We start from the raw sequence: 16311 nt of genomic DNA, 5'->3' as shown, positions 1-16311 counted from the left end.
ATGGTTATCTGGGCCAGAAGGGAGTCACCACAGTGATTTTGGGGGGGGGGGGGGGTTCCTTCTGAATCTTCAGAAGTACATTGCATATTAGTGGAAAGGGTGGAAAAGCATACAGGAACGTTGCTAGATTGTTTGGAGAACAGGCAAAGAGGTCTACCGAGCTACACCCCACAGATGGGCCAAATCATGGAGGACCTCCTGATCGACCTAGCTTCTATTTGTGAGTATCTGCCCTGGTTCTGTTCAGCCTGCCTGCCACACAATTTTGCTCTGATGGGATGGAGGATACCTGCAGAATGAGATTGTGCTATGAAGCTATATTCCAGACTAAGATGGCTAGTCTGCAGAGAGAGAATGACCTGGGTCCCCCTTGCTTGCTGATATATTACATGACAGTGGTATCGGCTGTAACCATTTGAAGAGTTCTCTGGATTTTGTTCAGAAAGTTGAATGTCTTTATCAGGGCAAACATCTCCTTGATATTTATGTGAATACATTTGTCCTTGGGTGTCCTATACCCCCTGCAGTTTAATCTCTTCTGAAACTGCTCTCCAAGCAAAGTCTGGTCTGTGGTGGCTGACTACTTTGAAGGAAGGAGGGAGATAGGAAAACCTGGATTTAAGGATGTCTGTTGTCTCCACCAAAAGTTTTCTCTTCTGACTAACTCCAGCATTAGGATTTGAAAAAATAAAGGATGTTGATGCTAAGACCAAAGAGATTTCAGATATCACTATCCTTTTCATGTGGAGTCTTGCCATGGGTCTCACGAGAATCACAGGTGCCATGATACCCCAAATGCTGAGGGATTCCCTTGCAGGGAGTAAAGTCTTGAGTGAAAAAGTCTACATCTGTTTTCCTTCCCTTTGGAAGAAAAGCTCTTTGAACTGTGGTGTCTAGTGGACATTCCAGAAAAATAATTCTGTGTGAAGAAGTCGGGAAAGACTTTTTTAATGTTCTCTTGGAATCCCAGCTAGTGTAAGAGCGGTACTTGCGTATTATCGCAACCACATTTCAGAAAGGCCGTAATTCGTTATGTCTGTGCGAAAACACCTATGTTCACCTTAAAAGGGGTGTGTAAACAAGTAAGTGTCACTGTGTCGCACTCGCAGTGAGTATGAGGCAGCAAGAGGAATAACCGTGAAATTTTGTACTCCTCCATGGTGCACCTCATGTCTTCTGTGAACTCCACAGTGGCACACCGCTTTAGCAATCCTGCATTCTGGATTACTGATCATAACTCTTTGGAGTGCATGGGTCTGTATGCATAATTCCAGTTAAGAAAAAAAGTGTTTCACTTTTTTTTAAAGCCAGTAGAGCGCTTAAGTTTGGTTTCATAGACGGCAATTAAAAATATCATTACAGAGAAAAAAAATCAGTGACTAATTTCTGTAAACCTCTGCAAACAGAACTAAATGTTTAAGTAAGTACTTCGGACTTAAGAGTGAATTAACGTGCCTTTTAAAAGACTGGCCTATAACAGGGATGTGTGACAACTGATAAGATACCTGCAGAAGGAGTTTTTAAAGTAAGTGAGTCACTTTTATCTGAATGAGCCATGTTCACCAATCCTTGTCTTGTTGGGAAAGGGGTGACTTTTAGGACTTGTAACATTAAGGACAACTGATAAGTAGCAATCAGGTGTATAGGTCGAGAAAGTACACTACCAGGGAAGAGGAATTTTGCTGTTATTCCTCTTCCTGTGTGAAAAACAATCTGACACAACACCCTTTGTTAGGTTAACAGACATGGTTTCTTGAAAACTTTACAAATTAGGGGACTTCGGAAATGTGGTTACGATTATACAAAAGTACTGTAAGATCTCTCAGCTTGAGAGAGACTCCTGACACCTTGAAAAAGACTATGCAAAAACAAGCAAGTTGTGTAAATAAGGAAAAATGTGGATACCCTTATCCTGCAGTGAGCTATAACTAGAGCTAGACACTTTGTGAAAACTGTTGGTGCAGTGGATGGTCCAAGGGATAAGGCAGAGAACTGATAATGATATCAGACACACAAAACCTTAAGAAACATCTGAAGTCTGTAAGTCTGGATGAACAGGGATGCGATAAGCATCTTTTAAGTCTTGTATTACCAGGAAACATGAAAAAGGAAGGGGAGGTAATAGGTTGTGAAATATCATCATTTTGAATTTGGACAGTGTCACAAACAGGTTTGGAAAGAAATATCCAGAACTGTTCTCCAAGCATTTTCATTCTTTGGCCCTAAGAACATCCTTGGAAAAAAAGACATCCCCACCTGGGAAGGAGGAACTTATCCTATCACCCCTTGGGGCAGCATATCACAAGGAACCAGTAGAAACGACACAGTCTAATCTGAAATATGAGTAAAGACCCCTTGGAAAGGAGGAATTTCCTCCCACTGCCATCTGTAACCTAGATGTATGATTTTCAGAACCCATTAGTCTAATATGATCTGTTGCCAAAAAGAGAAAAAAATGGAGATTCAGACTTTCTGGAAGAAAAAAAGAGCCAGGGTGGGAAGGGGTCAAAAGGTCTTTTGAACAGACATTCAGACTTGCTGGACTGTCCTTGATTTTGGAAGGTTCGAGACCTCTTTTTGGAACCTCCTTGTCATTTCTTCTTAAACATCTGTTTACCTGCGTTTTTCTGAGGCTGCTTATTCTGCCTTTTTTTTTTGTGCCAAAATTGGATGAGGAGATAGAAAATTCCTTGAACATTTTGGAAAAGAAGGGCTGAAAAATCGTTTGAGATTCCCTGGATCAACTTTCTCATTTCATCCTACTTTTTGATCACCTATGCAGAAGAGGGGCCAAACACTAAATCTCTATCCAAGAAAGAATATAGAATCTCATTTTTATTATCATTTGGGAGGTTCTGAGAATGCAGCCATGCAAACCTCCTCAAAATAGTACCAGTGGCCACAGCCCTGGAAGAAGTATCAACAGAGTCATACACACTGTTAATAATAAATAGTGACCTGCTCAATAGAAGAAAGTTATTTAAAACAGATTTTTTCCTTAAAAGAAGTAACTGGAGAAAAAATATTCCTTATTCCTTCACAACCAACCAGAACAAACTTTAACATATGAGCATGACAAGTCAGAATTCTAAAAATCAAAGTTGTAGAAGTGTAAACTTTTTTCCCATCCTTATCAGAAAGAGTAGGATTGGAATGAAGTGTTTAGTGGCAGTGGGATCAACTAAAGCTACATCTGCTAGGTCACGTTTGGGAACAGTGTATAAAAATGTAAAGAACTTTATACATTCTATCTGCCTTTTTACGGGCATCTGGCTGACTAACAGGAAAATTTCAGGCAGTAATACACACATCCTCTAAAGCAGACAGAAAAAGACGAATGGGTGTAGGCTCTTGAAAATCCTTCTTTAACAACTCACAGTATTTTCTGTGGAATTGAGAAACCTCAGTGATCTCCCACAATGAAGTACTGGTATATTCTAGCAATAGTCTCAGAAGAAGAGAAACCCCCACAGGGAGAAACAGAAACTGAGCTCTCCTCTGACTCTGAATCAGAAATCTGAGGGAAAAATGTATGTGTCTTCATTTTCCTGTTCAGATTCAGAATCATGACTCTCTTCAGGAAAAGAGGAATTGCTCTTTCTTTTAACAGAAACCACTCTACAAAAAGGACCAACAGCCCAAATTTAACCCCGAGTCACCCAGTAAACTACTCATCCAAAACAATTGAGGGGAAGTAGATACATACTTGATTTTATGTTTCTTTTGACAGGAAAAATGGGGTATACTGTGTTACTAATGGCAGCAGCTGCTTCTCCAGTATGGGCATAGCATTCTGACACAAAAAGGGAAATCTTCCCTGTTCCCTCTCCCTGGACTGACAAGAGTGGCTCTCCCTTGCCCACTGAGTGGATCTCCAACAGCTGTAGAGGACATGGCTAACCTCTAATCCATAGTAGCTGTAGGTGCTACACCAAAGGGATACGGAGTAAAAGAAGAGTTGTATGATGTTCAACAAAAAGCCGCAGCAGTACCACCCATCTGCAGCTGAAGCAAACTGCTACACTGTTATGGTGACAAAGGCTGTATACTTAATGTTATCTTTTTGTGGTTGGAAGAAAGACAGACAGTGAGACTGGTAGTCTGTTCCATGGTTAAGCCGAAAATGGTGCCTCCTTCCCCAGGGAAGACAAGTAATAAAGGCAGGTAAACACTACAAGACCACAAAAGTAACTTTTTTCACAGAAACTCTCAGTAAAAATCACTTTCAGAACACTATATGCCAGCTCCATAAATGAAAAAGAAACAATTTCTCTACTTTACACTACTTTTAAACTGACAGAAAAAGACAGTGCTCCATTTAAAAGTATGTTACAGTCTTGAGACAGTCCTTTAAAACAGAATATTCCTAGCTTTAAAATTACTTTCCCAAAGAGGAAAGTAATAAAACATCAACTAAATTAAAAAAATTGAAGTTTTTTTCCCCCAATGGGAACTTATTTGCCCAGCAAAGGTAACCTGGCCAGGTACTGTTACCCTATGCAGGATACAACCCAAAGGATGATCATCACTGGGGATGAGAACACCTCATTTTCCACAATGGATCACCAGCTCATTGGTACACAGGCAAGGTGTCCTACTGTGCAACTGACTACCAAGGCTTGGGGACAGTCTCAGTAAACCAAATAAAGTAGCAACAGGATAGGTTAGGATGAAGCAGCTGTTGGCCAGCTCTCTTACAATTGGGGAGAGGGGTACAGTGTGGGCTTTACTACATTCTGCATGACCTGTTAAGAAGACTAGAGTCCTCACTGGTTCCAGTGGTTAAAAGGAGGAGTGACCTGATGCCCAGAAATTGTAATGTAGGTGCACGCACTCCACATGCAGATGTCATCATATGTCATTTCTCCCAGCTAGTGACTCCCGACTGGCCATCAGCAGTATGACGATTGCATCCCCTGATCACAGCTCCACATCCAAGTCCTCTGTTAATGTTCATAAAAAGAAGCAGCCATAAGGCATTACCTTTCTAGAGGTCAAGAGTGTTGTCATGAAAAAAGATCATGCTTATGACTGCTCAGAAAGAAACATCAAGGGCACTCGGGGTTGGGTGGATGGGGGTTAAATCAAAGCTGGATGCCAGCAGTGGCTGGGTGGAGAACAAGGAGGGAGTATTTAAAAAAGTCATAAAAAAAACACAATATGTTATAATACAACACGCTGTTAATATGTGAAGTATCATGGATGCATAGTGAAACTCATGCCGTCAACATTAAATAATGCCAAGTGATGGTTTGATGTTGGCATTGACATGTTATCTGAGATCATGAAACTCAGAAAAAAAGGTAACAGGTGAGATTTTTTACTTTTCCCTTTCCATAGAATTTGGGTAATTTTGCAGGTAATGTATTTATACTGACAGTGTGAAGGCGCAGACCCTACATCAGGGTTGTGGGGGATGCTACAAACATCCTGTAGAAAAAAGTTACGGTCTTACCATAACGTTCTGTGTTGTTGATCTTCATTCATTCATTACTGATGGGTCTTGGTTATGTCCTCAGAAACCACTAATATAACAAGCTCGCTCCAGCCAAAAAAAAAACTCTCGAGCTAACTCTTACCCATAGTGCCCGTCTTCTCATCTCCTCAGATCGAGTTTGCCTGTAAGGATAGAAAAAGTGGAGGCTTTATCTGAGCAACTGCCCTATCAGGTAACCAGGACCAAATCTGAACCTCCAAGAGTCTTTCAGAGGGGGTAGGAGGGTGGAACATCATGAATGAATGGAGATCAGCAACACAGATGGACCGTTATGGTAAGAACACAAATTCTTTATCCGATGTTGTTAATCTTCATTCATTCCTTACTGATGGGACAGAGTTCCTAGCTACTTTATGTCCTGGGAGGCACTATGGAAGGATATCCCTGAGCCAAAAGATGCTCTTCCCCTGGAGACCATATCCAATTTGTAATGAGTAATAAAGGTATGAGGTGTTGCCCAGGTAGCTGCTGTGCAAATGTCATCTATAGAGGCTGTAGAATGAAAGGCCACTGAAGTGGACACTGATCTGGTGGACTGAGCCTTGACTTTTGTTGGTAGAGTTATTTTGTTCTGTTGACAGACAAAGGTAATTCAATCTCTTAACCATTTTGATAAAGTGACTTTGGAAACTGAATTGTCCAATTTTGGACCTTGATCTTGATAAAGTCTCTGATCTGACAGAGATGAAAGCATTTGTGTTTATTTTTGAATAAAGTGTTTCTGGTGATTAAGAGGTCTCGGCAACTTTTTTACTGATTGAACATTGGACTGTGCCTTTGACTATACTACTGTGGGTAGCCTTGCCCTGCTGGCTCCTGGATTCGGGGCTTATCTCTGGTTTTAGTTTGTGTTTTTTACCTGGTTTGTCCTGTCAATCTTGGACCTTTAAAGGAAAGCACTTTGAAGGACAGCTGGTCTGATTTCCTGAATGATTTAGATCTGTAAGTAAAAACCATAATTGTCTATGCACATCTAGCAAGTGTAAACGGTATTCAACTTTGTTAGAAAAGTTTGGGGGGAATAAAATGACAAATCAATGGGCTGGTTGAGATTTGAATCTGAAATAACCTTGGGTAGAATGGAGGGGTTAGTCCGAAGTGATACCCTCTCTTTGTGGAAAATCATGTATGGGCGAATTACACACAAAGCTTGCAACTCTGATTTTCTCCTGGCTGAGGTGATGGCTACCAGGAATAAGGTTTTCTGGGAAAAAACTTTATATCACAGATGGCTGAAGGCTTAAATGATGGACAAGTTAAAGTTAAGACTAGCGTCAAATTCCAAGGTTCAGTAGGATCTTTAAGAGGTGGTCTCAAATGTATGACTCCTTTTAGGAAGGTTTTGCAGAGACGGTCTGACATTAATGAAGAATCATTAAAGCCATTAAGAAATTTGGAGATAGCTGCTAAATGAACTGTGATGGTAGAGGCTGAGGCCCCTGATTTGAGTAAAGTTGACAAGTATTCTAAGACCGTCTAGTTTTTGTTCTTTAGCCCAGATCACAAACCTATCCCATTTACTATGTTAAAGTTTCCTGGTGGATGGTTTATGATAGGCCAGAAGTATCCTTCGTACTGGGGAAGATAGATTACTCTGCCTGGCAATCAATGGAAGTGGAGAAACCAAGTGGTCAGCTTGAGACTTGGACGGTCGGGATGGACCAGTCCCTGTGGATGAGACAAGAGTCCTGGGGATGGATCCAGAGTTCACTGGTGGTGAACTAGGTAAGGCCATAGGAAGGGGAACCAGACTTGACGGGGCCAATAGGGTGCAATGAGGAGCACTTTGCTTCCCAACCATTGTGCCTCTTTAAGAACTGTGGAATGACGGGAAGGGGAAGAAAAGTGTACAAGTAGACCCAGGGGCCAATCATGCATCAAAACATCTCTCGGTGACTCCCCGTGAGGGGGGGATCAGGGCAAAGTAGCTGCTGCATTTGTGGTTCGAGGAGGAGGCAAAGAGATGGCAGCAAGGCTGACCCCAATGACAAAATCTTTGAGTCACTACTAAGGGATTAAGAGACCACTTATGAGGCATCAGAATGCTTCTGATCAGCTTGTCTGCAATCACACTGGAGTTCCCAGGAATGTGCGTTGCTAAGAGCAAACGGCTGGAATCTATCACCCATTGCTACACTCTCAGGAATTCCTGACATAATGGGTGGGATATGGTTCCTCCTTGCTTGTTGATGTACTAGACTATTGACATATTGTCTGACGGGATAGCAACTGTCCCCAATGGGAAGGTCGCTTGGAATGCTTGCAATGCTAGGAGCACCGCCCTCAGTTTTAGAATATTGATAACCAGATTGGCCTCCAAGGGGGACTAAGTGCCTTGGACGATTCTTCACTGAAAATGCCCCCCACTCCATAAGGGAGGTGTCCATGGTCACTGTGGCTTTGGGTAGAGGGGGTGAAAAGGGATGACACCATAACTCCTCTTCTGGCTTCTAGCTTCATCCACCAATTCAGATCCTGTTTGCTTCGGTTTGTTATGCAGATTGGCTTAAGACATGGGTTGTGTCATTATAGACCACTGGGATGCTAGGAGCCATTGAAGCAGCCTAATATGGAATCTTGCTAGTGAGACCAGAGTGATCATTGCCACCATGGAACTAAGACATTGTATGACCAGTCAGGCTGGGACTAGGTCTTGACAGTGTATCGTTTGGAGTTGAGATCTCGACCTCTGTAACCTGTGATGAGGTAAAGTGACTAGGCAGGATCTTGTATCGAATGTTGACCCAATGAATTCTAAGGTTTGAACCGGTACCAGCTTTGACTTTTCCTTGTTTATTGAGATTCCCAGCTTGTCTGCCAGTTTCAGAGTGCAGAGTACAGCTTGAAGCAGTAGATTCTTGGTTTGAGCAGTAAGGAGCCAATTGTCCAAATATGGGAACATGTGGAATCCTTGCAGTCTCAAGTGAGCTGCTACTGCTGCTATGAATTTGGTGAACACCCTGGCGGCTGTGGAGAGACCAAAAGGCAGTACTCAAAATTGGTAGTGACTGGCTTCCAGCCGGTAGCAGAGATATCTTCTAGATCATTTGTCCATTTTTATGTGGTAATAAGCATCCTGAACGTCTATGGAGCACATCCAATCGTCTTTTTCCAGAAATGGAAGGATAGACTGAACTGTGACCATCTGGAATTTTGTCTGACAAACTTGTTCAGAATGCTGAGGTCCAAAGCTGGCCTCCAGTCCCCTGTCTTTTTTGGCACTAAAAAGAATCTTGAGTAAAATCCGGATCCTATTTGGTCTGGTGGGACTGTCTGGATGACTTTTTCTAGCAGTTTTAGAACTTCTTGTGCATCCCTCTGACTGGGTGGAATGTTGGGGATTTACCTTAGTTACCTGGGGTAAAGGTCAAAGGCGATGTAGTAACTTCTAGTCATTATCGTCTGCACCCAGGAATCTGATATTATTGAGTGCCAGGCCAAGTGCTGCAGAGAAAAATATCCCCCGACTGCTTCCAGTGGTAAGCAATTGGACTGTTCTTCAGGAATGCTGACAGGGCTGCCTGGAGAAGGAATCCCTGGAGCCCTGGTTTCGCGAACCCCCTCTGCCAAGGGAGGGGCGTCTTCCCGATGAGTTCCCCCATCTGCCCCGGGAGAGAACTCACCACGTGCATCACAAAAAGACTCTTGGGATTTTTTGAACCACATCTTCCCACCTCTCTGATTCCGGGTATAGGATTGTTGAGGGGTGGAGAGGCATACGTCTACGGCAGACGGGGTCTTTCCGTCCTTCTCACACCTGGCTACAGTGTCTTAACTTTTGGGCCAAATAAGGAGGATTCATCAACAGGAGCATTGATGAAGGAAGACTGGAAGGGGTCCGCAAAGTTGCACAAGCGCATCCAGGAGTGACGTCTCATGACAATGCCTGTACCCGCTGCTCTGGCTGCCCCCTCGGTTGTATGGGCAATCGATCGCATGGAGGATTTAGAAATAGACTCTAGGGTAGCAAGCAGAGGCAACTTTCTCATGTACCTAATCAGGCATTACTCCTGCCAAGGTTCCTGGAAGGCCTGTAATTAGGTCCCTCTGAAGATAGGTAAAATGTGTCAAACAGTTCCGAGACCGTATGGCGAAGTCCACCTCCCTAGTCTGCCTATCATACAGGACTCCCTATTCAGAGGATGGACAGTAGAACTTTCTTCAGCAAGTTCTTTTCTAGTGGCCACCACCACCACCATAGAATCTACTGCCAAGCATCTGAACCAATGGGGCTGATCTTGTGGCGGAGAGGGAATTCTATCAGGTCTTTGGGGAATTGGCTCAATGGTGTCAGGGGCCTTCCAAGCATGCTGCACGATGAGCTTGACCAGCTCATCTGCAGGCAGGGTCACCCAAGAAGTAGAGGGTTGAGCACAGAAAGCCTGCAAGAATACATATTCCTCAGCAGAAGGGTTGATGGACTTCCAGTCACCCCTCTGTTTCAGGACCTCCAGTATGTGTCCAAATGAGATATCCTCAGGGGGTGACCATGGGGACCTTTCTCCCACATCGAAATCTATATCTTAGGTGAGGGATTCCTCAGGGGAATCGACGTGCTTCTTCTTGCACATTCTCTTGCAGGGCGGCTCTTCAGGGGGAACATCTGAAAGGACTCCGAAGAGTGGGTGCCCTGTAACAGGATGTCTTGCTGCTCCCGTGCCAGATGGCCCAATGTGGTGGGCTGAGCCAGCTGCATACCAGAGTTGATATGAAAGCCTGGTTCTGATGGTGAAGGGGCCAACTGCATGTTGTAGAAGTGAAAGCTTTCTCCATTCCCTGGAAGGCAGCCCCACCTGAAGAGGGATGGGAGCCCGGAACAGAGAAGGACAATCTCGGAACCAGAGTCACATCCCACTACAAAGAGCCCATCTCCAGGGTTGGAGCCCTGAGAAGACTTGGAGCCATCAAAACAGCTGGAACCATAGATGGCAGCATTGAAAATATTGGCAAAGAACTAGGGAACACGGTGCCGACAGTCCAGTCACGGTCTTGAGGGTGGATCAGCTCCGACTGAACTGTGGTCCACAAGGTAGGCTTTGGAACAGTGGAAGGGTGCAATGCAGAAACCAAAGGAGTTGGCACTGGGATAAACGTCAGTACCGAGGGCTCCAAAGCCTGACAGGAGGTTGAAGGAGAATCATATGTTGAAGTCTTTGGAGAAAATCCCTCGGCTCCAGATGGGAGGGAGGCCTTGGATAAGGTTGGGATGCCTCTAGCTGCTAAAAGCTAATTAACAAGCCTCACTACATCCAGCTCCAAAATACTCCTGGTTAAATGGGTGGATAACCCCAAAAGAGAGTTGGGCCTTTTAAGAAAAAGGACTGAGTTGTTGTCCAAAAAAAGTGGTCAATGGATGAAGAGTATCTTGTCCTAGCTAAAGTTTCACCTTTCGGCACGGAGGTCGAAGGACCCAAGTGTTGTGATGGGGAGGGAGTGACCAGATTAGAGGGAGATATTACTGTTGGTGCCAAAAGGGTGTCTGGTACCGAGGAAGTTACTGGCACCGTAGCAGAAGTTAAGGCTGTCAGTTCTGTAGAAGAGGTTGTCATCGGCACTGTGAAGGGAGCTTTAAGCTCTGGTGCTGACAGTTTAGGGAGTTTCGTCTTCAGTTTAGTAGGAGTCTTAAAAGGCTTTGGTTCCGTAGAACTAGGAGATAATGGAACTGAATTACTTCTCTGTTTAGTGTCTTTCTTAGGAGGTGTTGAAACCTCCTTCTCAGATATTGCTTCCGAAAAGGGAGTTAACAGTTCCTTTAAGATTAATTTATTTTTAACGCTCTGCTAAAGTACGATAACTGAATCCTTTACAAAGTTCACAAGGAGGTTAAACCTGGAGGTGGGGAACTCCAAGACAACAGACACAAGAAAGATGCCCATTGGAGTTGAGCATCTTTCTACCACATTTATCACAGTGCTTAAATCCGATTGTCCCTTTTTATCAGACATTATGACTATCCAAAAAAAAAGTTACCACAGCAACAAGAATATGAAAATCCTGTCAAAAGTTGTAAACCAAGCAGAGAAAGATAAACACAGTTAGAAAGATGGAATTTTTTTTCCAACAAGTGTTAAGTAAAGGATAAAAAAGGGAGAGAAAGGGAGGAATACAAACAATGGTATGACAATTACCACAACAGTAAGGGAGGGGCCTGTACCAACAATGGTACAAAGAATACCAAACTGGTAAGGAAAAGTAGGAAAAAACACTCTAGGAGTGAAAAAGGGTAAGCAAAGCTATCAAACGACTGCTAAAGAAAGACTATTTGAAGAAAGGCGAGAATATTATGAAAATTAGAAATTACAACTACTTAGGTGAGAGCTGGCTTGACACGTCTTGTATACTACTCAGCAAACGAGATCTGAGGAGAAGGGCACTATGAGTAAGACTTAGCTCGAGAGATTTTTGGCTGGCAAGAGCTTGTTATATTGGCTGAGAAGGTACTGAGAATGGAACAGAGACTCATCAGTAAGTCATGAATGAAGATTAACAACATCAGATCAATATTTTAGCAGTTTATGGCACTGGGGGTTTCATTTCTCAAGGCAGCAAATTCTGAGCTTAAATGATTGGTTGTGATGTTCTGCATCTAGATTTAGGTAGGTGTAACATTTAATTTCAGCTATATTCTACAGCATCCTGTCATCAATGAATAACCATGAGACAGTGGTAGGATGCAGGGTGCAAAATAATGTACTTTGCAGAATACAAGTGCCACCCCTTGCCCCCAAAATGAGGGGTGTTGCCTGTCCTGCCAACACTGTTTTCACACTCTGTACAGATGAGTACAAGATAAGCTCAGTACTTGGATTATATAAACCCTATTACTGCACTCATTTCAAAAGTAGTGCAAGAAGTACCACCTTTGCAAAAACCAAAGGTCCTGTTATCTGACTTTGATATTTCATGTTCCATAATATTCTGGAACCATCTCCATTTTTAAATACATGAAATCAATGGCATGTGCTCCAGCAGATAAGCACACCAACTGCTAAAAACACTGACCATTAAATAAATGAAAAATCAATGACTGCTTCCTTGTGCGAAACAGACTTAAGAATGAATACACAAAACATTACCTACAAGTAAAAAAACACTCCTTTCAATAAGCATTTTTGCAGGAAGCCCTGAAATCTCCCACATGATGCTCTGCACAATTTCGAGACTGCACAACAGAAAGGCAATGGCATATTTCCAATCCACGCAGCACCTCAATCATGGACAATCCCTACCTCCCAGTTAAAACTAAACCAGAAATACCCTAACAAAACAACAATCCTCCTCATGATGAGCTACCTACACAATATTTCTAATTCCCACAAAACACCAACTACTGCCATTTAGTAATTAGTGGAATTACAGACGTTACAAAAAAACTAAATAGAAGCTGGTAATGTATGCTGAAAAACCTCTCTACTGCTATTCCACAACACCATACAAATAAAGCAAACCCCTCACCCACCCCTAACTACAACCTTAAATGACATCAACGGATTAAAGAAAGTAAAACTACCACATAAAATGTTAAGCAGAAAGTATGTTAACATAGTCAAACTGTAGATGATCACATTACAGAACGGTCACACACCTGTGCAGTTGCTCTTATTCACACCCCATGCAACAGGTTAACCAAAAGAGCAGCCAACTACTTGCAGTAACATGGGAGCCAATAATGCATTCAACTGTGTGAATAGTCGACACCTGTTTTGTAATCAGAATTGTATTGAAAGTTGTGTGAGATCACAATATTACCAGTGGTTGGGGAACATGCCCTTTCCCAGTATTGTATGATCTTTGAATTAGGAATATATAATTATCAGGGTGTACCCTCAAGTGGGGAGTGCAGGGGGGCACACAACTGCAAAAACAATATTTTGAGCTTGCGTGCTCAGAGACTGTTTCTTGCAGCATGCTCAGTGCCACCTTGATTTTTTTCTGCCAACATGACACCATTTTGGGGGTTCATTTTTTAGTGTGTGTGTGTGTGTGTGTGTGTGTGTGTGTAATACCAGTGGTTGGGGATATATACATACATATACACACTTATATATGGGTAATTACACAATATACACACACTCGTGTGTGTGTGTGTGTGTGTGTGTGTGTGTGTGTGTATGCGTGTGAATGTATACTATATATTACACTTGTACATAAAGAGAGCGAGAAACAGAATGTATGCAGTTTAATTGTGGATATAGTTTATTGAATCACTAACTGCATCCAATTCAGCAAAACAGGGACCACCAAACCTTTAAAGTTTCTGCAGAGGAGAAGCCCCCTGCACCCTCCCACACCATCAAATCTCTGAATATATTAACTCTAGAAATCATACAACAGTGGGGAATTGGAAACCTCATCTCCTGTCTTCTCAATGCATTTCCTATACCAGTTTTGACTAGCAGTGATCCAATGCAATGGGACATCAGATAACTTACTTGGTTTGTCTCGGAAGTTATTTGTACAGAACACAGGTAGTATACATAGACACAGACCCACAAACACATATACATGCACACATATATAAAATCAGCTCAACACACTTCTGTCCCAGTCATGCACAGCAAATATACTACTTTCCCACTGAAACCAGCTTCAGAATCTAATGTGTTGCTATCTGGTCCAGTGTCTTTATCAGAACATTTTCAGTACTTTATCGTTAATAATTAGGATCTCTTCCCCCTCACACAACAAATAAATTGCTTCTCTACTAAAGCACTGCAAAGTTTTGATTTTTGAGTCTCTCAAATATCTCAACATACTCTAGTACTGAAAAGACAGTTACAATATAACTTGGAACATGGAAACACTGCCCACAGAGCTGTATCTGCTGTCAAAGTGTTTATTGTAGCTGCAAACTTGTGAAAAGCAAACTAATCCACTCTTTCTGCTGACTTCTCAGACAGTGCCAATAAGCACTGATGTCAGCTATATCTAACAAGCGACATCAGTGCTTATGCCACATACTAAGAGGCTATGAAATGGCTAGTCATGATCGTGTGTTACATTACAGGAAGAAAATGGAGACAGCCTAATTAATAGCATGATATATCACTTCCTGGTTCCTGATGGTATGCTCTTCATATTAGCAAAGCTTACTTATTTTATTACATTAACTTCACTAACAAAATACTTAACTAAACAAATTTGTAGACATAACTTTTTTATTTTAAAATAGATTTTTGACAATTAAAAAAGCAATAGGAGAAGTAAGATATGATGACTCTCAGTGCAGTGGCAGTGCTACTGGGTGTTGAAATAAATTTGACCTTGTCTTAAGACATTAGCATTGTGTACCATCTGCTATAAAATTATTATTATTCCACAACACAGCAACATTGGTTTGAAGCAAAAAGTACAAACATTTTTACCACTGAATTATACAATCAGATATAAACACATCTTCAAATATTTCAAGCGGATTATTGGTCACTTTTTTTAAAGAATGATTAGCTTCTGGTCTTGAAACCTCTGAATAGAAATCACTTACCTCTGTACTCGAGAAGGAGGAGCAAAGACTCCGTGTTTTGCTGCACAGGTGAAGTACCTCACACCTCCAACCGAACCGTCATTCTTACCATGAGGTTTGTCAAGTTCAATTCCATACCAGCAACCTACATTTGAAGGAGAATTCTAAGACTATCATCAAAGCTCACAAAAATAAACCATTTAAAAAACTGTACTGCAACTTCAATGAAATTTCAAAAATTTTAAACCAATACTTTTCTTTTATGCTCCCCTGAGCACTGCTCCCAACAACTAACATTAGCTAATAGCTTTTTCCTCCTATGGCTCATGACAATCCAATGGATGGGATCACCTAGATGGAAGAAAGATGAATAGGAGAGTGGCTGACAGGCCAGTGTCCACCTGTTTGAGGCCATCAGAGGTGGGGAGGGAAGGGAAGGTGGACAGAAAAGTTGGGTGTCAGAGTGGAACTAGAAGTGAGCAGCTTCGCAAACACTTGTGTGCATCAGAGCTTATTTTCCTCCAAGGCCCTACATCTAAGATGCTGATGCAACCATGTGGGCTGAGCAGGCAACTAAGAGCAACTTCTGAGGGCAAGGAAGGGCCACAGGGCAACCATTCCTCCTTAGCAATCCTGCATGCCAAGTTGGTGATTGTTCCAAGTCATGGCCTCCTCCAGGGCCTGATACATTGTTTGCTTCCACTAGTCTTCTTCCTCTCTAGGACAGTCACACAATCTTCCCTACCAGCTCCATCAGATGTCTGATCCACTAGTCAAACTCAAGAAGCATTTACTGCAGTCAGCCCTATATCCCTTTACACCACAAGGCTGACAAGGTCAAGCCAGTAATACTGACTTTACACATATATGCTCATACTTTTTATACTGTGGCTGGAATAAAGAAGCTGAACCACGACAAAGTAAAATCTTCTTTTTTAATACAAAATGGTGAGCGCTTTCACAATGGTAACCATTGCTTCATCAGACAGTTCATTCAAACAGAAAGGCACAAATACTTTAACTCATTACTAGAACAACCAATCCTACCACTTAAAGTTAATTCAGCACTCAGCAATCAATTAATTACTATGGTTACGTTTTGCCCTTAGTTAATTGCTGAAGTCAGAAAAACTGTTTAAAAACCACATGCACAAAATGTAAAGACAAGAACATGTGGATAAATATAAATAAAATACATAAAAAATCAATGAATAAATACATATACTCCTGTTCCCCATTTAGTAACTACTTATATACATAGATATAAGCATAAAAATATATATAAAAATATAAGCAGTACATACTCAACAACTTAATGAATACATATATTCTGCCTAATAAATGCACATGT

The 16311-nt window shown here is 42.0% G+C and overlaps 1 protein-coding gene across 1 annotated transcript in view; it reads right to left on the bottom strand.

Moving 5' to 3' along the window:
* Positions 1-16311, bottom strand: part of CLIP4 (CAP-Gly domain containing linker protein family member 4) — an 844808-nt gene that overhangs the window by 173664 nt on the left and 654833 nt on the right. The window contains exon 8 of the mRNA XM_044060201.1: positions 14982-15105. Within this exon, the coding sequence (XP_043916136.1) occupies positions 14982-15105 (124 nt within the window). The remainder of the gene's footprint in view (positions 1-14981; positions 15106-16311) is intronic.

This window comes from Protopterus annectens, chromosome 1.part2, assembly GCF_019279795.1.
Source record: "Protopterus annectens isolate FY-2018-M chromosome 1.part2, PAN1.0, whole genome shotgun sequence".
NCBI lineage: Eukaryota > Metazoa > Chordata > Ceratodontiformes > Protopteridae > Protopterus > Protopterus annectens.
The sequence above is the reverse complement of the archived record's forward strand: the minus strand, read 5'-3'. Positions and strand labels throughout refer to the sequence as shown.